Genomic DNA, 23,587 nt, shown 5'->3' with positions numbered 1-23,587 from the left:
CTGCGCAGGGCACATTTACTGGCCTTATATGCATCAGGCGGCAGGCCCATAGTGTGAACATACCCTTAGGGCTGTTCCACAGTGACAGCGACTGCCGAATTGCAACACTATTGCTCTTGGAATCCCACATACAGCACTTATGTGATTGCAACGCTGCAGTGTGAAAGCTTCCATAGTGTTTAGCAGATCACCGGCGATTGGCAAGCACAGTACAATCACGGCAGAATCGCCTTCCAGGGTGAAGCAGCCCTTACAGTGTGTGCTACTGCAGGTTCAAGCACACAGGCACAGCAAGAAATAATCTTTTATCAATATGGTCAGAGTCTATTACAAAATTCTTATCGTGAGTATTCCACGGTACAGCAGCCACTTGATCACTGGTTTTTTCCTCCTCATATACAGTAGTTTTATCCTGATTTCCCCAACTACAAAGAAATACAACTTCCTATTAAGAAAAAGTCCTTTTATTAACTTTCAAATAAATAGGCATCAATAAACAAATAACACTCCAAATGGCCAGCGCCATTAATATTAATATATATACTGTATATATTTACTTTACATACAACCTTACAAGCAACAACCTTACCTGTCTCACATATGGAAATATTTTCTGTTTAAGGCCAACATTTCACCAACTAAATGTGAGACCCCAAAACACAGCAGCTTTCTGTACACGGGGTTGCTGTGCTGGACATGTATCCCGTTAAAAAATATATATATATATATATATTTGCGGGGTTTTTCATCGTCTTTAAGAAGAAATATAACCCGGCTCAAAAAGACTTGGATCACACCTCAATCTAATTTTTAATAAAATCACTTTAAAGAGACTCTGTAACAAAATTTTCAGCCTTAGTTCTTCTATCCTATAAGTTCCTATGCCTGTTCTAATGTGCTCTGGCTTACTGCAGCCTTTCCTAATTGCACTGTCTCTGTAATAAATCGTATCTCCTTTTCGCTGTCGTGTCTGTCGGGCTAAGGCTTGAATGTGTGGAATGTGCAGGGCTGCTTGTGATTGGATAGAAGCGATACACACCCTCTGCAGGCCCCCTGCACACTCTGTATGACTCACACACTCTGTTTATGTGAGCCTATCACAAGCTGGTTAGTTTGTTTGTAAACACTGCCTAAAATTGTTAATTACAAGCCAGGATTGCAGCAGAGAGTGGCAGAAACAGCACACCGGGGGGCACAGGAGAAAATGAGGAATAGAATGGTATGCTTTTTAGTGTAAGAATATTAGAGTACAGATTCTCTTTAAGGCAGGCCTGGATTGACCTCACAGGAGCCTATAGGCACAGATGTCCTGGCACCCTAGACATCGCCCTCCATGAACCTACAAAACCTAACCATTTCACAAGTTTGCTGACTGGCCCAGCTGTCACTTCTCCCTTACTTCCCTTGCCCATCATAGGTAGCTACAGGTGCCCCTTAGTATTGGGTAGCCAGAAGTATCCTCAATACTAAGTAGCTAGAGGTGCCTCTGACTGAAGAGAGATCTTATTAGTAGAATGACGAGAGCAGGGTGAGTAACCTCTCATTTACACTCTCATCAAAGAGGGGACTGAGCCATCTTTCCATCATCAGGCGCCTGTAGACGCATGCCTACAGTGCCTTACGGTAAAACCAGCACAGCTTGAAGGTAATCTGTAAAGAGAGTAATAAGGAGGCTGCCATCTTCATTCTGTAGTAAACAATGCCAGCTGTATGACTTCTGTGCTAAAATTCTGCTTCTAAAACTTGAAGACACTGGCCTAGAATGAGCAGCAGATCAAATTTTGAGGGTCCTTTCACACCACGTCCATTGCATTCCGTCCACCCCAACGCAATGCAATTATATTTTTATGGTATGGTCACATCAGGTGTGGTGGGTTCCACCAGGAAAATGCACAGCATACGGTGCGTTTACCGGACAACATGTGCATTTACAGTGGTAGTGAAGCATACTTCAATACTTCATACTTCAGTGCACTGTATGCTTCACTGTAAGCATTGCATCACACTTCTAATGATCCATGCAACTTTTCTCCACCGGTGTGTTGCTGTTCTCCACCGCTGCATTATTCCTCAATCGCACTGCAACATTACAGAAACCTTAACAGTATGGTGCGCCAATACTATACAGTACCATGAAAGTATCCCTCACTGCCAATGTAAATGGTCAGGGTATCCCTGTAATTGCACTGCCACACCTGCTGCACCATGATCAATGTGATAGCCCCATAAGACTATCCGTACATTTGTGTAACCATGCAATGATGTTGTCCGTTGCGACGCATAGTGTGAAAGGGCCCTCAAAGGACCCTGAATCTGGTCTGACTCCTCTGGCTGCATGCTTGTTGCAGGTGTCGGACTCAAACACAACTGACAGTCAGGCAACTGGTATTGTTTATAAGGGAATGGCAGACTCTGTATTCCTCTCACTTCATGTTCCCTTTTCATTGAACTTTGAAGCTCAGCTGGAGGATGTTTTGATTTTTTGAGTTTTGCATAGTGTGGAAAGGAGAGTTCTTATTGCTGTTGTGTCCCACTAGACATAAATAAAGTTGGGATTGCTTGTGGGGGGTTTGAGGAACTTGTATCAGGGCATTATGCTTACCTCTTACTATACATATTTGGCAGTATGGGCAATTGGCTAGTTTCAGGTAACATCAACTACACATTTAAACCCAGCTGTGTATGAAGTAGAAACACTAAGATTCCTTTTTAAAGGGAACCAGAGTTGAAGCTCAGGATTCTATTGAGGCTTCCCTCCATGCTCTGATGTCCCCCTTAGTCAGCACGGCCCCCCTCCGCATTGGGGCCGCACTCCTCTCCAGTTACGAGCTCGGTCGTGCAGTAGCCCCACGAGCATGGCTGCTTATGTGCAGTAGCATGGAGCCACTCATACAAGAGTGGCTCCGGCTTACTGCTTATGCGCGGCCGTGCTTGAGGGACCGCATTGATGGAAGAGGAGGTGTGTGCCCTGATATGATTAGCAACAATGCCAATCTCCCGGGTGGCCACGTTCAGCGAGGGGGGTCATTAGAGCACTGAGGGAAGCCTCGATAGGATCTTAAAGCTTACCTATCTTTAGGTAAATATCTAATTTTGTATCCAAGCTTTGGCTTGGGTAGTATGCTTTAAACTTGGTGTGGTGTGATCCTGCTGTTTTTTTGTTGTTTGGTTCTTTGTTTTGCGTAGGAGGTGATTTTTTTACCCATCTCTACTGATGACCTATGAAGGTAGTCATCTGTCCCAGTCATAGGGTAACTAGCATAAATAGGGTACAACTTGAGTTCTTGAGCAGCAGACTAGAAACCCAAGAGGTCCAACTGAATTTGACTTTTTTACTGAATAAATCAGCCAAACAACTGTCTTGTTTTCTGGGGCCCTTATTCAATTAACTTTTTCTTCTAAGTTTTTTTCCTAAGGGATAATTTTTCATTTTCTGTTTAAAATAACTTTCCAGCAAAATAAAAAAAAATACCAAAAAGTAAATGAATATGTACTGTCAAAATTAGTCAAAAAAATATTTTCTTGCTTGCTGGAAGAGACTAAGAATACTAAAGCTCTGATACTTACCCGGTGCTATTTCCCTCCCCATAAACACATTTAAGTCCCACGTCATCCTCCCGCGGTCTGCCGTTCAGCCACTGTGATCTCTGTTACCAGGCTCAGTTGATGCCCTTCAGGGTCTACTGCGCATGCGCAGACCTCCCACGCATGGGCAGTAGACCCGGACTGACGTCACTGAGCCTGTTATCGGGGCTTACTGTGGCTGAACGGCAGACCGCAGGAGGACGGCGTGGGACTTAGACGTGTTTATAGGGAGGGAGGAAGCCCCGGGTAAGTATCAGAGCTTTAGAAGTATTTGTCTCTGAGCCTCTATAAAGTGCATTTTAGAAGGAAAAGTGAATTGAACATGGGCCCTGGGCCCATTAGCAATTCACTTTTTCTCCTGAGTTTTCTCCTAGGTGATATTTTCACACCTTGTCATAACATACTTTTTAAACCACCAACAAGCAAGTGAATACTCAAAACGATTTTGAAAAAGTACTTTTTCACCTACTGTACTTTTGGGTACTTTTTTTAATTATAAAATGCTTAGTAGTCAGGGACGGATCTAGGGGGGGGCAAGCGGCTATCTTGCCCCAGACGCAGTTTGTTGAATCCTTAAAAAGGCGGCAAAATGAATGGCAGTTTAGGCGCCAAAACCTGACCTTTAGGCGCCAAATCCTGACCTTGCCCCAGGCGCAACTTGGTCTTGATCCGTCCCTGTTAGTAGTTATTTTAAAGAGCATATGAAAATGATCTCTTTGGAGATAACTCAGGAGAAAAAGTGAATTGCATATGGGCCCTGGGGCCATATGCAATTCACTTTTTCAACCAAGTTTTCTCCTAGGAGAAAAAATTCATCTTCCATTTAAAATAACATTTTAGCACTTTGCAATGGAAAAAGTATCAAAAAGTAGGTAAAAAGTACTATCAAAATTATTTTGAGCATTTCTTTGCTTGCTAATGGTTTAAAAATCAATTTACTGACAAGTTACAAAATATCACCTAGGAGAAAAGTCAGGTGAAAAATACAATTGCATATGGGCCCTGGCGTGTTACAATCACACATGGACAACCCCTCCACATTTTATTTCCCTGATAATTCAGAATTAATACAAATTCTGAGGAGCTGAAATAGGAAGGTAGGAGGATAGGGTCTGCACATACTTTCCATAAATCAATGCAAGCTCTGCCCGTGTGGCATCATAAAACAGTTTACAGCAACAAAACTTAAAAACACATTTCAGAGTCATTCATTTCAGTTAGAAGGGGTGTATTTTTCCAACCACAGTCTTAAGAATTGCTCTTTGATGATCGGAGTGCCCATGCCTTTTCTGCATTTAATGTTCATGGCCGGAAATGTGTATATATTAAGTTGTCCTTGATTGAGATACCATATTGTAGACTTTGGTGTCTCCTGCTGATAAAAGCAATGGAAGACTTCGTCACGTCGGTAAGGTTGCTGATGGTAAAATTAATGAACAATCTCTGAACTGAGATTTCTGCATATTCCACTCTTAGTGGTCAATGAGTCAACACCACAGATTTCATGTTGAAGTTCAACTAGTGTTCTCAGCTGACAAAGGCTTCCTGTGTGGCACAGGAGACATTTTCATTTCTCGATTATTTGAGTCCATGCTGTGTTTCACGGTGTCTTCTCAGATCCACCTTCCTCTGAAAGCCTTTCCCACACAGGTCACAACCGAAGGGCTTGAAGCCAGTGTGTTTCCTGCTGTGAGTGATCAGGTTGGAGCTCTGACTGAATGCTTTGCCGCATACTTGACACTTGTGGGGCTTCTCTCCTACACAGAAACAAAAACACATTTTTAGTATGTTTTTAGGTGTTCAGTACAGCTTTTATAGGATATATGGTGTCATGTGTCAGTGCGAAAAGACCAATACAACTCCATCCAGGAGTGTTCGGTTTTGTAAGGCGTACAGTCAAAAGCAGCTGAAGCTGATTTTAGCGCATGGTTTACTGAAAAAATAATTCAGTTTAGAGCTGCTTACACACAGGGACATTACAGGCGCACGTTAGTGCAGCCTGTAACGCTCCCCCAACGTACAGCAATGTAACACAAGTGGGCTGTTCACACTGCCCACGTTGCGTTACATGTAACGCTGCACGTTCTTCCGAAAGTGCAGCATGCTACGGCGTTACAGCGGCTTAAGCCGCGTTAGACTGTCTGCACATGCGCAGTCATGTTGGGGAGGAGCGGAGAGCGGCCAGGCACATGGCTAATTAATATTCACTGCATGTTGTGACGTGCAGTGTATATTCCTGGTGCGGCCGCTCTGTGCGGCGATTGGCCGGCGGGACCACGTGATGTCGCATGCGTCCAAGAGTACGCATCACGGACGCCAGAGTGAGCTGCACAACGCGGCTCACTCTGACGTCCACATCGAAGAGCACCAGGCCTTGCGTTAGGTGCACGTTATGCGACCTTAACGTAGCACCTAACGCAACGTCTTGGTGTGCAAGTAGCCTTAAGGGAGCAGGAAATAGAGGTAGTAGAATATCCGTAAATTTACCGATATTCTATTAGTCAACTCATATAGTGAAATATTGGTAATATTTACAGATATTTCATTATGACCTAGCCTCTCCCTACTCTCACAAAGACCCCCCTGATGGGGCCTAATCCTAACTCCCCCCTTACCAGTGTTGCCTAACCTTACCTCCCCTGGTGGTGCATAACTTAATCTCCCCTGGTGGGCGCCTAAGCTTAACCCCCGCCCCCACATGTTTTTACTCCTTGTAGAATTGCTTAACTATGATTGATTTTTAATTGTTAATTAAGCATAATGTGATACTTCTCCCTTTCACTTTCTTACTGCAAAATCTTACAAAAAAGTGCTGCGATAAATGTGTGTTTAATGCCGCAAGCTACAGCACTAGCCAGAATTCTGTTTCTTGTAATCATACCTGGCAGGGGATAACTTCAACTTTGAACTTTCAATTGTCAGACTAACAAAGCCTTATATTTATGATTGTACCACAATAAGTTTATTCTTTTTTTTTTGTATTTCGTACAAGAAATGGAGCGAGAGAGGTATGGAGGCTGCCCTCTTGTTACCATTTAACAAATGCCATTTGTCAGGGCCAGCCCTAGGTTTCACAGCGCCCTGAGCGAAGCCTGGTTTTGGTGCCCCCCCCCTTCATCCTCTTTGCACGTGCACACACACACACCACACACACAGGCCCATATGCAAATCACCTTTTCTTCTGAGTTAACTCCTAGGACAGTGGTTCCCAACCTTTTTGAAGTTGTGACACTTTAAATGACAGCAGAGCACCGACACTTTTCACCACACGTTATAGCCGCAGTGCGTGTACCTCCCCCCCCCCTAAAAAACGCCCTCAGACTCAGTATAGGTAGGTAGTCAGGTATAGGTGCCCCCAGTATAGGAAGTCAGGTGTAGGTCTACCCCCATAAGTAGCCAGGCGTCAGTGCCTCCAGTATAGGTAGCCAGGTGTTGCTGCCCTCAGTATAGGTAGCCAGGAGTAGGTGCCCTCCATCAGTTAGATAGCCAGCTCTAGGCACCCCCTTGGAAGCCGGCTATGCCATTTGTTTATCTGCTGCCTGTATTATAGACCTAGTATGGCTATATACAGAGAGAGCTGGTTTTCCCACTCCATGCTTGCCCATGTGGTATTACTGAAGCCCCCAATGACCAGAGATGGATGAAGATGTAATGCGGCCCTAGGCAAGGTAGTCAATTTTGCGCCCCCTTGTGGTCTTTTTGGTAAGATGAGGTAAAGAGAGGTCAGAGAGGGTGGCTGCTGGGTCCCTTGATACCCACTAGGCCCCAAGCACCTGCCTAGTTGCCTGGTGGATGATCCCGCTGTGACAGAGACACATGACAGCCAGGTCGACCTCTGTTTTATAACAATATGAGCAGAAATGGCAACTCCATATTCCTCTGACTATGATATCCTTCAAAGTATTATTCATGATTGAATGGACAATACACTATTGCTAGAAAAATATTTACACTAAGATTAAATCTCTTAACTCTTGTATTATCAGCCCACAATACCATGTGTTGCTGGACAAAGACACATATTGTATATTGCTTGACTTTCCTGACTGATTACAGCCCATAGTCTCCTACAGGACACGCCACAGTTCTCAGCAGCAAGGAAGAGCCCCGTATATGAGTGTGCATTCAGCTACATATTATGATGGGCTGCTGGAGTGGATGTGTGCGCACTGCTCAGCACATCTGTCAGTTTTGCTCACCTGCCATTTTCAGAGGCCTATTCAATCAAGGCCGCACACACAATGGGTTACAGATCATCTTATTGAGCACCCCTTATGAGTAAACACTGGGTGGATCGCCATAAAGGGACACCGATTGGATTGCTAGGATTCAGCTCATAAACAGATGCTGGTATTGAAGGCAAATCTCTCTACAGCTATTGTGTGTACAGTGTAGACATTGGCAGCGTGATGACAAGCTCTGTTCCTATTGAGCAGCCACAGAGCTCACACTATTCACGTGAGATATTATCCTGTAAAATAACATTTTCAGAGAAATGCTAGACTCTTTACAGAAAGCATAAGAAGATTGTGGTGAGATTTACTATAATACAACTGCTGCTTCTGAGCAACACTTATCTTTACATGAAGCAGTGATATTATAGATTGTTTTGCTGTGTCAACACTGGGGACCTCGATTGTACTGAATCACTCCAAGGGGAATGTTCCTCAATTTTAGCTACACCTCTTCTTGCTTTACTACATTTATAGGACATGGAGAAGCCAGCAAAGCAAGTCCATGCATTTAATGGTATAGGTCTCCTTCATGCTTTCTGTATATACTTCAAATTGTATGCCATTTCCCCAGCTGACTGCTACTTCTCCTATACCTACTATGCTATTGCTGCTCTACAACTGCTGGTGTTCTGCTAACTCTACTACTGAAGCTATTGCTACAGCTTCCACAATTGTTGCTAATACTGCAACTGCTACTGCTGCTGCTGCTACTACTACTGAATCTCTTACTGCTGCTCCATCTACTGCTACTAACACTACTGCTGCTATTGTTGCCACTACTAATTCTACTACTGAATCTTTTACTGCTGCCACTACTAATACTACTACTATTGAATCTTTTACTGCTGCAGCTAATACTGGTATTACTACTACTGCTGCTGCTGCTGCTACTACTTCTACAAAAAGGCGAGTACACACATCAGATAAAAAGTCTGTGGAAAATGAAAGATCACAGACCAATTTTACCCCCTTCCATGTAGTATGAGAGCATACTCTACACACAGTCTATTCTATGGAGCAGAACTCCCCATCAGATAAAAAACTTTGCAAGATGCTGTACACAAAGAAGCTGTACACATGCGAATGATCAGTTCCTGCAAAAGATCAGTTCCTGCAAAAGATCAGTTCCTGCAAAATGCATTCACAGTCTACGATATCTGCAGATCTCATACACACCTTGTTTAACGGACAATCATCTGCAGATCAGATCCACCAGGATGCATCTTCAGATCTGCAGATAATTGTCAGATCTGTAGATGAATGTCAGTTAACTAAGGTGTGTATGAGGATCTGCAGATATCATAGACTATGAATGCAATTTGCAGGAATAGATCTTTTGCAGGAACTGATCTGTTGCATGTATGCAGCATCTTTGTGTGAGCATCTTTGTGTGCAGCACCTTGCAAAGATTTTTATCTGATGGGGAGTTCAGCTCCATAGAATAGACTATAGGGATGGCTCTCATACTACATGGAAGGGGGTAAAACTGGTCTGTGATCTTTCATTTTCCAAATACTTTTATCTGATGTGTATACCCACCTTTAATCTTCTTCGGCTCCTGCTACATTCACTCCTAGGCTACATACACACTTGAGATAAAAGTCTTTGGAAAAGGCAAGATCACAGACCAGTTTTACCCCCTTCCATGTAGTATGAGAGCCATACTCTACACAGGCTATTCTATTGAGCTGAACTCCCCATCAGATAAAAACCTTTGCAAGATGCTGGACACAAAGATGCTGTACACATTCAACAGATCAGTATCTGCAAAAGATCTGTTCCTGCAAAAGATCCGTTCTTACAAAATGCATTCATAGTCTATATCTGCAGATCCTCATACACACCTTGTTTAACAGACAATCATCTGCAGATCAGATCCACCAGGATGGATCTTCAGATCTGCAGATGATTGTCAGATATGCAGATGAATGTCTGTTAAACAAGGTGTGTATGAGGATCTGCAGATATCATAGACTATGAATGCATTTTGCAAAAACTGATCTTTTTCAGGAACTGATCTTTTGCAGATACTGATCTGTTGAATGTGTAAAGCATCTTTGTGTTCAGCATCTTGCAAAGATTTTTATGTGATGGGGAGTTCAGCTCAATAGAATAGACTGTGTAGAGTATGCTCTCATACTACATGGAATGGGGTAAAATTGGTCTGTGATCTTGCCTTTTCCAAAGACTTTTATCTCAAGTGTGTATGTAGCCTAGCCATACTGCTGTTGCTGTGACATGCACAGGGCGGGGTTTCTGGAAAGGCCACAAAGGCACTGGACTTGGGTGGCTGAAGCCCAAGGAGGCACCTGGACATGAAATCGGGGTTTCTACATATGAAAGAGAAGGCTGGAAATGGGGAACAGCACATAAGAAAGGGAAGCTAATGCTCAAGAGATCCGTACATAAAAGAGAGAGGCTGCAGTACAGGGATGATACACATGGAAGAGGGAGGGGCACATAGAATGGGAGGGGCACTGCTGCACTTGAAAGGGGAGCCCCAACACACTTAGCCTACGGGGCGGAAAAAGTATAAATCCGACCTTGGACATGCATTGCTACTATTGCTGCTTCTGTCACATCATCTAGTGATGCTGCTAGCTTTAGAAAGAGGATCCAGTATAACTTAACTGATTGTACTTAAAAAAAAAAAAAAAAAAAAAAAATGAATTTCAGCTCACAAGCATATACCACCCTATAAACAATGGCGTGAGGATGACTCACCTGTGTGTATGAATGTGTGCTTCTTCATGTCTGACTTCTGGTGGAAGCGCTTGCCGCAGTACTGGCAGGGGTACGGCCTTGTGTCTGAGTGGATAAGCAGATGTGTGGAGAGCGTAGACGACCTCTTAAAGCTTTTGCCACAGATTTTACAATCAAAGCTTCTCTCCTGGAGTACAAAAAATGGATACATGTAAAAGAATCCCACACATAGGGCACATACGTACAGAACAGCAGATAGAATGTTACACACAGTTTTATTTGGACAGAAAGGCATTAGAGGGAGATGAAATTACACAATTTTATAGTGAGCAGTGAGATTGCCTAATCTGTATTCCTGTGCAAAGTTGTTTTTATATAACTAGTAACACAATGCAGCTAAGGAGGGAACAATCATACCTATACATCAAATTCAAGGAAAAGTCCAGCACTGCGGTGAGCTTAATTCCGTTTTAATTCAATGCAGACTGTGTTCAAGTGCGTGCAGACAGCAAACCAGTAGAAAAGAACAATACAGTTCTGCCATGAAGGTAAGGTGGATGGCAGTGGGTGCAGGGCGTGATTCGGGCAGCCTAACAGTCGTTTCACATGGCGGTGCTTCTTCTGAGGCTCGACCACCGGTGGGCAAGCGAAACGGCTCAAATCACACCCTGCACCCGCTGCCATCCACCTCACCTTTATGGTAGGACTGTATTGTTCTTTTCTACTAGTTTGCTGGACTTTTCCTTCTATTTTATGTATATATATTTTATGAATAGCTGCTTTCAGGGGCATAACCAGAGGGGAACCGCACCTGCGACCGCAGAGGGGCCCAGAGCTGTGAAAGGCCCCAACTACAATCCTTCCCTTTCGATGCCGGGGACTATACTTCAGATCAGGTGTTTTGTGGCTACACTTGTTATGGGTGTGAAGATGATGGTGGCCACACTTGTATGACTCTTGTGGGATGGGCCCCAAGGCCATGAAGGGCACCAAGGGGAGGAAAGGGAATGGCTGTGAACCGTGGGGGGCCCTATCAAAGTTTCGCTGCGGGGGCCCCATAAATTGTTATTACGCCAGTGGCTGCTCTTCAAAATAATTGGCCTGGGCATGTGTTCATTTACATAAATGGGCGGTGCAGAGTGCTTGATTGGGACTGCTTCATTCTTCCCACAAATCTACTGATTATTGCCAGCACTTTCCCTGGTAGCCTCTGACCTGTGGTGGTCCGGACTGTGGAGCATTCAGAGGACTGTTGTGTTTGCTTAAGGGCTGGTTCACACGGGCGTCTGCTGAGCTTTTGCTTGGCATTGCGTTCAAATGCCAGCGTTTAAAAGCTAGCTTTTGAAAGCTTTTGAAAAGCGTTCAAGGCTAGCAGTTTTGGTCTCTGCTATTGTTTCCTCGCGTTTAGTGCCTCTGAAAGCAGCATGTTGCTTTTGAGACTAGACGCAACGCTGGGATCTACTGCCAGGCTTTCATGAAAGCCTGCAAAAGCCAGCTCTAAACGCTCCCATTCACTTGCATGGGATGGCAGTAGATCCCAAAAAAAGCTGCGTCTGAAACGCTGCGTTAAACGCCACAAAAACGCCCGTCTGAACCAGCCCTAAAGAGGCCCATTCTGTATCTTAGCACACTGACACAAGCAGTCAAAGGAAAAAATTTATGTATTTTAATAAACATTTTACATAAAAAATACATATTTCTGTTCATATGCAAAACCTCATATTTGTTTTTTATTACCTCATATTTGTTCTCAGATATGTTACTCAAAAACACAGTTGAACTTTCAAATGAAAAGGGAAGCTATACTTGTGAGGACTGATTTGAGCTATTGCTGTACTGTTTGTCTTAATAATAAATGGTGAGGCAACACATTGTTAAATTGCTTTCTGTTCCATATTTCTGTGGTCATATTACATTTTAGGCTAGATTCACAGTTTGTTTGCGTGTTTTTCTGCATGAGTTTTCTAACAGTGCTGCATCGCTCTGAGTTGTTTTTCTGCATGTAAAAAAGCATTCAAGTTTGAACCAGCCCATAGATTAACATTGGTTCTCTGTTTTTCTCTGCAGAAAATACACAGGAAAACAGACAAACGTGAATCCAGCCTAAAGGCTCATACACGCGTCCAACTTAATGCACAACCAACCGCACAACATGACCAACCACACAACAAGTTGTTTATCAGACAAGTACGTAAATACACGCCAACCAACTAAACAACCAAGTCGCTTAAATACTATGCGTGCAAGCTAAATGCATGTCCAAAAGACTTGTACACACGTTCCAACCTGTCCGATAGTTGGTCAAATTGATCCTCCAGTTTGATCTGGCAAACAACCTGTTATCAGTTGGTCATCTGGTTGTTTGTCAGCCATACACACGCCCAACTTATCTTCCAACAGACAAATTTGGAAGATAGTTGGACAGATTGTTGGTAGGTGTGTATTAGCCTTTATAGAATGGCATCTGTATTTCACTGTAATCATTCTTCCACCCTCATCAACAACAGCTGAGATAAGATATCAGCCCCTTAAGCTACGTACATGTGATCAAAGTCAGCTGAGGCGGCCAATAACAACCACTTTAGCAGATAATCAGGCCTGTGTACAGTAGCCCCCAATGCCTGACCGCCGTCCTGCAAGCTATCCGATCGACGGCCAACTTCCTTGTGCACACCGCTCCCCCACCCGCCACATGAGGTTTCGTACATGCCGCTCTGTGGTCCCTCCCTCTGACATCCCCTCCACCCCATCCCACCCCCCATATAGCAACAGAGAGGGTCTTAAGCTATACAGCTGACTGTGCATTTGTACAGTTCAGCGATTTCGCCCAATGGGATTGGGACTGTCAAAGGTATATATACACTATTACAAAATACACTGGGAGAGATGAGTGGTGAACAATTACCACAGTATAGCACACCACAAGGCTGGAGGCTAAAACTTCAAATCCTATGGGCAAGCATGGATATATCAATTTGCAAACTGTACTAGACTATAAAACAAAATGTCACAGACTGATAAGATTTTTAAATTAACTTGCTAGTAGGGATAATCAGAGTTCATGTAGGATTATGCAAATTTTGTATGCAAATGTATGCAGCTTGAAAAGGGACAATTTTAATCTCACCAAGGTGGAATACCATTGGCCCATTTTCAAGCCTGCATAAATTTGCATAATCCTGCATGAAGTATTTGTATCTCATTGACCAATCCTAGCTGCTAAAGTTCACAAATATACCGAAAACCCTATCTATGGCTTCACTTTAAAGCCTCAGTCCAGGGGAACATATTAATTATGCATTTACATGTTTCTAAATTATACACTGCAATGTATTTACCTTTTTTTTTTTTTTTTTTTTTTTTTTTTTTTTTTTTTTAATGAGTGGACTATTGTACAAAATAAAGTTCAAAGCACTTGTTGCACAGATTCACCAGTGTTCATTTTCTTCTCAACAGTGCCCAAGGTCACCTGCTCACTCCCATTTATTCATGTGGCCCATGCAGTAACATAGCCCACCATGTAGGAGGAGCAAGTGAGAGACTTCTTTGCTTGCTGAAGCCACTCCTCTTTAGTGGATGGCATTGCAATGTCTTTCAGCAAGTGAGAAAATGTGGCTTTAATGGACAAAGCTGATATCTCCCTCCAAACCCCCCCTTTCCCTGCTATGTGGATTGTGTCACTGCAGCAGCGCCCTTGTGGCTAAAGGGGGAATGAAATGCAAATCTTGGGGAGCAGATAGGGAGTCATCAGCCACTAGGGATGCTTGTAAACACATGTAATCCAAATTGTATGTGGCGTGGAATTGGAATCAAAGCTAACAGGAAGTTTAGTTGACTGGGCCAATTCAAAGCTTTATTAAATTTGCACACAAAGCCAAAATATTTGCATCTCACTGTCTATCCCTAACAATCACCAACATGTGACAAGGAAATAGATGAGCCCCAACAATCATTGCAAGCAAGTACTCTGGATTTGTATTAAGCAGTTCAGTGAACACTGCATTTATCTCTCTAGCCATACCTGAGAGTGGACGGCCTTATGTTGCTCCAAGCTGACAGCATGTCCGAAGGTCTTGCCACACATCTCACAAGCGAATGGCCTTGTGCCGCTGTGTGACCTGCGTACATGGACCTCCAGTCCGTGAGGGGTGGAGAAGACCTGTGGAGAAGTAACACAAATGGAGAGGGTAAATATCAAACAAGTCTCTATATTTCTCTGTATTTGCCCAAAAGTAGTTTAAAGTAGAACTAAACTCAGAACTTCCTCTCTGCTCTGAAAGAATAGCGGCAGCATGATAACCATTATGGAGAAAAAATATTTATTACAGTTAATGGAAATGCTAAAAAAACGCTGAAGTTTTAACTTGGTTTCACTTTGCAGGGAGCACTGAAAGGGTTAAGCCTCAGTGTTTACTGGATGGGAAGAGCTGCCTAGGCAGAGCTTCTGCAGTCTATTTCCAGCTGGTGATAAGAATTATTTAGACACTTTGATCTGGATAAAAAAACTCAGAACGCATAGAAGTGAATTTATTCAGCATTTATACGTAGAATAAAGAATTTTCATTGTGTGCTGTGCAAGCATTTGGACCCACTTATATATACTTGATTTTAACCTGTGTATACATACCTTGCTACACTTGAGACATTTGTAGGAGCCAGTGTTAAGCAGCAGCCGTGTACACAGAAGGTCCGATTCCACCTTAATGCCTTGTGTCTTCTCTCCATATAATACAGGAGCAGAGCGGGACTCTCCGTAGCAGGTTACACTTTGTGCATAGTCCCCATACAATCCATGAACACCTCTTTCTGAGCTGTAGAGAGGTGGTGGATGACCAGGAGGGTCTCTGTCTCCATACAGGCCTAAGGACGAGCTCCTTTCCAGTCCTGACGTCCTGTAGTTCTGCACCAGCTGCCGTAGCTCAGAGTTGGCCAAGCTGCCCCATGTGTAAGGCTTGAAAGACATTGGGAAAGGTGGAGAATCTTCCAGGGATGGACAAGCGGATCTTTCTGAGGCTGGGGAGAAAGCAGAAACACGTTTAGAATAAGTTTAGTTTACAACTACAACAGATTCATTTTGTGAGATTTAAGCCCAATCTACACGATACGATTCTTTGTACGATTCGATTCTATTTACGATTTGATTAAACCCGACATGTCCGATCGGGATTCGATTCAGTTAGATTTGCCAGTGCAAAACAATGGCAAATCGAATTGCATCAAATCGAATCCCGATCGAAAGGACCAATCAGAATTTGAAATGCTAATTGCTACACAATCGCTGGCAAAAAGCTGACACTTTTTAAAAATGCTACCGCAATCGCTCATGAAATCGCTTACAAACCACTCATACAAAACACTAGCGATTGCGATTAGCGATAGCGATTTGTAGTGGGTTCAAGGCCTAAACCTCTCTGGCACAGTGAATGACTTTCAATAAATATATGTAAATGTGTTGCTTCTGTTATACAAGGATAAAGTCCTATGGGTAAACTTGCTCTACAGTATGTCAACTATTAAGCTAGACAAAACACTTGTTTTACTTTTGAATAGAGCTCCAAAGGGTTAGATTTCGTCTCTGTCCCTATATAAATCTCCTATCAAACTGATAGGCATCCAATAACTGCAAAATAAATCCATCCACTAGCATGTTAATAAGCTAACAGGTAGATGCGTTGTTACTGCGTTAGGCTGTAGATGTATTGTTACTGTGTTAGGGCTGTACATGTATAGTATTGCTACTGTATTACTGTGTTTGAGCTATTGATGTATTGTTACTGTATTAAGGTACCCATACACTTATAGATTAGCAGCAGATTCGAGCATAATATATCAATTGTGACGCAACGCACATAGTGTACGATCTACATAGCAACATGAAAGTCCATAAACTTTCATGTTACCATTCACATTAGAGGTGTGCGTTCCCATGCGTTACGATGTAATACGATGTAACGCTTCTGGGAACATCTAATCGCACAACACACACATTCTCCTGATGGGTTGGCTGCCAACGTCTGCGATCCTAGCGCACCACAACCTGTATTCTGTGCGTTGGCCGCACAATGGCAACGCATGCACGAAATCGCGTTCGTTTATGCGCTCTGTAGTGTGAATGAGCCCATACAGTACATTCCTGTCAGATGCCTGTCAGGTCGAATCTGAGAGGAATCTATCTGGATCCATGAACAGATTTCCCATAGATTTCAGAATTAAATCTGAATTAAATCTAGATTTAATTCATAATTAAATCTATTCAGAATTAAATCTATTGGAAATCGATCAAAATGCAGTTTTGCACCATTCAATCCAATGCAACTCTATGTGCCATCGATCTGCTGCCAGCAGCTTATCGACCCAGATTTTCCATCCGGACCGATCAAGCAAATCGATCGAAATTGGCCAGAAATCGATCAATCGTGCTTTCTGCTGCATCGATTTCTAGCCGATCCGATCAGAACGGTCAAATCAGCCGTCGATCAATGGCTGAAATGGACCAGTGTATGGGCCCCTTTACTATGTTTGAGTTATTGATGTATTGTTACTGTATTACCGTGTATTATGGCTGTACATGTATTGTTACTGTATCACTTTGTTAGGGATGTTTAACTAGTGTTACTATATTACTGTGTTAGGGCTATACATGTATTGTTACTGTATCACTGTGTTAGGGCTATACATGTATTGTTACTGTATTACTGTGTTAGGGCTATACATGTGTTGTTACTGTATCACTGTGTTAGGGCTATACATGTGTTGTTACTGTATCACTGTGTTAGGGCTATACATGTGTTGTTACTGTATCACTGTGTTAGGGCTATACATGTGTTGTTACTGTATCACTGTGTTAGGGCTATACATGTATTGTTACTGTATTACTGTGTTAGGGCTATACATGTGTTGTTACTGTATCACTGTGTTAGGGCTATACATGTGTTGTTACTGTATTACTGTGTTAGGGCTATACATGTGTTGTTACTGTATCACTGTGTTAGGGCTATACATGTGTTGTTACTGTATCACTGTGTTAGGGCTATACATGTATTGTTACTGTATTACTGTGTTAGGGCTATACATGTGTTGTTACTGTATCACTGTGTTAGGGCTATACATGTGTTGTTACTGTATCACTGTGTTAGGGCTATACATGTGTTGTTACTGTATCACTGTGTTAGGGCTATACATGTGTTGTTACTGTATCACTGTGTTAGGGCTATACATGTGTTGTTACTGTATCACTGTGTTAGGAAAATAGATGGATTGTTACTGTATCACTGTGTAATGCCTAATGCTGGGAAAACACGGTTCGTTTTTGCCGTTCGATTCTGCAGTCAATTCTCTTATCTTCCGCTTGTTTCTCTTATGTTTTTCCATTCACTTCTATCAGGAATCAAGCGGCAAATGGATCAAACGGGAGATCGGACATGCCGGAAATTATCTATCTAACCATCTATCTGCTTCAAAAACGAACCGTGTATTTCCAGCATAATACACACAATGAGATTTTCTGGCAGATTTACTGACAGATCGACTATTTCCAGCATGTCCAATCTGATTTCCGATCAATTTTTCCATAGAAGTAAATGGAAAATCGATCAGGAATCAGATCGAACATGCTGGAAATAGTGGAACTGGCAGTACATCTGCCAGAAAATCTCATTGCGTGTATTAGGCATAAGGGATGTAGATGTATTGTTACTGTATTAGGCCCCTTCCCTACATTCCTACTGTGGGAAATGCAACACAAGGACTTGCGCTTCAATGCGATTCTTCCCAATATGCTTGTGATTTCCATGTACTCTACTGAATGGAAATCGCAATGCATTTGCAGGAATTTGGAAAAAAACATACGATTTCCTTTGTATGTTTTTTAAACAGACTACCTAATAATTCTGGCATAATGGAAATATTATGCTACTAGTAGACCTAAGCCATTTTAAAAACGGATCTAGGTCTGTGTTGGAATCCTCCCCTCCCTCCCCTGTGACCGCGGACACACAGCTTGGCCGGCCTCTAAGCCCCTACTGCTCCCTGTCCCAAGGCTGTGGCACATGCGCAGTAGCGCAAAGCACGGACATGCATACACACAGGGACGCCTAGACATAGGGGGATTATTATAGAGGATTTTTTGCACTTCTTTGCAGATTGACAATTGACCAATCAAATTCAACAATTCAGAATAATAAATATGTCACTGATCCAATCCCTGCTGTTAGATTGCTAAATGGCAATACACTGCTATGGTAAAACCAAGAAGTCGGTGTTGCGCATCCAGTCTCTGTGATCATCCTGTAAAGGCCAGGAATGTTTATGTGCTTTCTAAATGTGGGGTTTTCCCAAGCAGAGATACTTATATTATTTGTTTCCATTCTTTTGTTCAAATTATTGTTTTTAGTTTCATTCATAAGTGACCACTTTACAGAGCAATGTTTAGAAGTGAATTGTCCAGAGATTAAACAACACAACTGTGTATTGCCCATTATTTAATACTGATCACTTATAACAGACCCTCTATGGCAGGGGTGTCCAACTCAAATACAAAGTGGACCAAAATTTAACACTGGGACCAAATCGAGGCTCAACCTCCAATGTCTAGTGGCCATTTCCTCCCTTATAAAGTTCCCTGGTGTCTAATGGCCCCCCTACCTCTCCTGTACAGTTCCCTGGTGTCTAGTTGTCCTCCCTCCACTATACAGTTCCCTGGTGTCTAGTGGTCTTCCCTCCGCTATACAGTTCCCTGATGTTTAGTAGCCCCCACCCTCCCCTATACAGTCCCTTTGGTGTCCAGTGACACCCCTGTCTCCCCTATACAGTTAGCCTCCCCCATATGGCGTCCCTGGTGATCTAGGGTTTTACCCCTAATACAGTTTCCCGGTACCCCTGAAACCACTTAGGGGAAAATGTGATGCCAGCATCATAGCAGCGGCTCCATCAGAGTTAATAGGACACCAGTAACACATTACTTTATTTTGATGCTATTTTTTCTTTCTCTGTTTACTTATTTAGAGGTGCACACTTGATAGAGGGGCTGCCCTGGGATAACTTTGAACAGCTGATGATTCAGAGCAATGCAGAGAGGAGATCCTGTATAGCAGTGATGATATTTGAAGTCCATCAAGCTTTTACTGTGAGACTGACTCTCTTGTATGCAGGAAGTTTTCCCTGCACCAAATCTTCTACGCAGTACCACTGAGCTCAAATCCTGCCCATGGAATAACATGCAGTGTTGGCAGCTGGGGGCAGGGGCGTAGCAATAGGGGGTGCAGAGGTAGCGACCGCATCGGGGCCCTTGGGCCAGAGAGGCCCAGAGTGGCCCTCTCTCAACTGCAGTATTAGCTCTCTATTGGTCCTGTGCTCATAATAATCACTTCTACAGATACTTTGAACAGTAGTAATCATTAACAAACTGTTCCCCATCCCCTTCTTGCACCTCTGACACTGTAGTTGCCATTGGCAGGTTTTGGTGCGCCGTATCAATTGTTATGTATAGAGTGCTTCGGGGGCCCCATTGTAAAACTTGCATCGGGGCCCACAGCTCCTTATCTACGCCACTGGCTGGGGGGAGCCTTTGGCTATATTCACAGTGTGGCTTTGCATAACCAGGAACGCAATGCAGCACAGAGGGAAAAGTCACATCACGTGTTGTATTTGCAGTGCAATGCATACAGTGAAGCATACAGTACATACAAAGTATGCTTCACTGCCACTGTTAACACACAGGTTATGCGGTACCTCACTGCATACTCCACAATATAACAATGATTTCCACTGCACTTACTGCTAACATACATGCCAGTGTGAATGTACCATTACAATATAATTGCATCACATTAGTGATGTCCAACACAACGCACCACAACAACCCCCACTGTGAACGTCGCCTTTAACATGCAACTCAAATAGAAACTTAGCATTTTCTGCTTGACAAAATAAATCTTGCCCAATTTTGCAGAAAAGTGGAACTAATGTTATGTAAGGAGAAAATGGAAACAATAGTGTGGGTAGATCCTACCATGAAGTAGTGTATCAGTGTGTCTTTTACTTACATAGGTTGGATAAAGATCCCACTGTGTGTCTATCATTTAGGACCCTTTCACGCAAGCAGTTGATAGGCAGTGAAAAGACTGTCAAACTCTCACAACTGCTTGCTGCTGCCTGGTAACTGCTCACTACTGCCTGGCAACTGCTTGCTGAGCACACAGTTCAGCTACCCAGGTGAAGTCATGTGACAGTGTAATCTACACAGGCAGGTAACGCAGCAGCACCTGTCAGTCATGTTGTAGTTGTGTGATGTGCGCAGGCAGGTAATGCAGCAGCACCTGTCAACAGTGTAGCAGTGTGATCTGTGCAGGGGGTAATGCAGCAGCGCCTGTCAATTATGTTGCAGTGTGATCTGTGTAGAGGGTAATACAGCAGCACCTCAGTTGTGTTACAGTGTGATCTGTGCAGAGGGTAAATACAGCAGCACCTCAGTGTGTTGCAGTGTGATCTGTGCAGAGGGTAATACAGCAGCACGCCAGTCATGTTGCAGTGTGATCTGTGCAGAGGGTTACACTGCAGCAGTCATGTTGCAGTGTGATCTGTGCAGAGGGTAATACAGCAGCACCTCAGTTATGCAGCAGTGTGATCTGTGTGGAGGGTAATACAGCGGCATGACAGTGTGTTGCAGTGTGATCTGTGCAGGTGGTAATACAACAGCAGCACCTCAGTTATGCTGCAGTGTGATCTGTGCAGGCAGGTAATACAGCAGCACCTGTCAGTCATGTTACAGTGTGATCTGTGCAGGCAGGTAATACAGCAGCACCTGTCAGACGTTTTGCAGTGTGATCTGTGCAGAGGGTAATACAGCAGCGTGTCAGTCGTGTTAGAGTGTGATCTGTACAGGCAGGTAATACAGCAGCACGTCAGTCATGTTACAGTGTGATCTGTGTAGGCAGGTAATACAGCAGCATCTGTCAGACGTTTTGCAGTGTGATCTGTGCAGGCAGGTAATACAGCAGCACCTGTCAGACGTTTTGCAGTGTGATCTGTGCAGGCAGGTAATACAGCAGCACATGTCAGTCGTGTTACAGTGTGATCTGCACAGGTAGGTAATACAGCAGCACCTGTCAAACGTTTTACAGTGTGATCTGTGCAGGCAAGTGCAAGTCTATTGCTACAGAGGAAAAGAAAACAGTGCAGCAATGGGAATCATTATACTCCATAGACCGCAGATGCTCCTGTTCTGGAAAAGGTCACTCTCCAATCCAAATCCAGTGCAAGTAGTGCAGCCTTATTTCACCCAAAATGAATATTGGAACCTCCGTTGTAGAATTGCAGTACTTGGAAACAGCATAATAAGCAAACGGAATAAAGTAATTGTACATAATGAGACTGGACACAAAGCTACATGAAAGCACCGGTACCCCTGATAACTGCAGATCTATCACACTGCATCGTGGCAATCGCCGCTGGTAGCACAGGAAACGCTGGCATTGCAACATGGTGGCAGCAGTCACACATCAGGATCTGTACAGCCTCCCTGTAATTACCTGACCTGAGCTCATTTTACTATTATGCTTTATGGTTGCTTGCATAATAGTTACATTTCCCAGCAGGAAATGGATGTTGATATTGATGGATTTTATTTTATAACAAGACACCACACCGGACTATGCCAGCTTTGCATCCATTACAGCATTATTGCCATTATCACCAACACCAACCATCTTTCGTTATATAACCAACTGGCAGAGCAGTGAGTGACATCACAGACAATTTGTGACACAGTGTAGCGTTTAACTAACTGAAACATCAAACTGACATTTATTGTAAAACGATTATAGGCTGAACTCAGCTGGTCACTATTTGGGTGAGACTCGCTAATATGTCACCCGTCACGATCAGCTGATATGATGCTATCCTACATTAGAAGCTGGCAAGCAACAGCATTATTTGATTACCTTCTACCTAGAAATAAATCTACTATGGGGCATAATTGGGTATTTTACCATTATAGCAATTCCTATACCAGCTGGGAATAACCTATAGTAAAAGAAAAAAAAAAGAAAATGAAAGCGGACCTGAACTCAGAACTTCCTCTCTGCTCTAAAAGATAGCAATAGCATAATAACTTTTCTTTGTTACAGCTGATACAAATCCTACAGTAAATCTCCAGTGTTTACACTTCCTGCTTTCGTGGAAGCAGACAGATTGTTAACATTCTGTGCTTTCAAATGAACTTATCTGCCGTGACAGTCAGGTGGCACAGGGGAGAGATATCAAATTACAACTTGTGATTAGAGAGAAATAAGGGAAGATTAGACAAGCTAAACTCTCTAAATACATACAGGGTGCATTTCTCGCTGTTTCCCTACTGTCATGTGCAAGAGTTCAGGTCCACTTTAAAGAGCACCTCTTGACCCCCCAAAAACACTCTATTTCTAGTTAAGCAGAAATATTTATCAATGTTTCCCTTTAAATTAATTTCCACTGTATCTTTATCTGTACGCTGTTTCTTACAGATGCTGGTCTTTTTTAGGGATCGTTAGTTTCAGTTGCATTTCCATTCGTTTTTACATGTATGTATGTTCTGCGACAAGATTTGGGATATAGAGATAATTTGCATCAGGATCATGAGGTTATTGTGATTTCTTTTTACTGTGTGTATTTTTGGATTGCTGTGATTGAGCTGAATGGATGATGGTGTATTAAAATATTGCACAGGTTATTATGTGGTATAGAAATGCTAGCATCTGACATGAATTGCTTTAGATCGTTCTAGAACAATGGACTGAAGTTGAACATGAAACAATCGCTTGTTGATTATGGAGATACGTTGAACATTTTCTAATGATTGATCATTCCATCATGGCCATACATCTAGCGATCTTGCTGTACAATCGACTATTCAATTTGATCATTTTATCAAATTCAGAGAGAATTGAGTGTGTCCCAGTGGGCTTGACCGATTAAATCTATCTGATATCATGTAGATTCAACTAATTTCATGGATGGAGCCAGATGGAGGATATCGGTTAATCACAGGAATCGGATATTTTGAGCGACAAACAATCGAGCAGAGAACA

At 43.0% G+C, this 23,587-nt stretch overlaps 1 protein-coding gene across 4 annotated transcripts in view; it reads right to left on the bottom strand.

The window, feature by feature from the left end:
- Nucleotides 1-5,092: 5,092 nt before the first annotated feature.
- Nucleotides 5,093-23,587, bottom strand: part of GFI1 (growth factor independent 1 transcriptional repressor) — a 59,828-nt gene continuing 41,333 nt past the window's right edge. For all 4 annotated transcript variants that reach the window (XM_068242607.1, XM_068242608.1, XM_068242609.1 and 1 more), the window contains 4 exons: nucleotides 15,151-15,536; nucleotides 14,545-14,682; nucleotides 10,545-10,710; nucleotides 5,093-5,342 (listed from right to left, as the gene is read on the bottom strand). In XM_068242607.1, coding sequence (XP_068098708.1) covers nucleotides 5,164-5,342; nucleotides 10,545-10,710; nucleotides 14,545-14,682; nucleotides 15,151-15,536 — 869 coding nt within the window. In that variant the 3' untranslated portion in view covers nucleotides 5,093-5,163. The remainder of the gene's footprint in view (nucleotides 5,343-10,544; nucleotides 10,711-14,544; nucleotides 14,683-15,150; nucleotides 15,537-23,587) is intronic.

This window comes from Hyperolius riggenbachi, chromosome 6 (genome assembly GCF_040937935.1).
Source record: "Hyperolius riggenbachi isolate aHypRig1 chromosome 6, aHypRig1.pri, whole genome shotgun sequence".
NCBI lineage: Eukaryota > Metazoa > Chordata > Amphibia > Anura > Hyperoliidae > Hyperolius > Hyperolius riggenbachi.
Note: the sequence above shows the minus strand (reverse complement) of the source record. Positions and strands in the feature narration are given on the sequence as shown.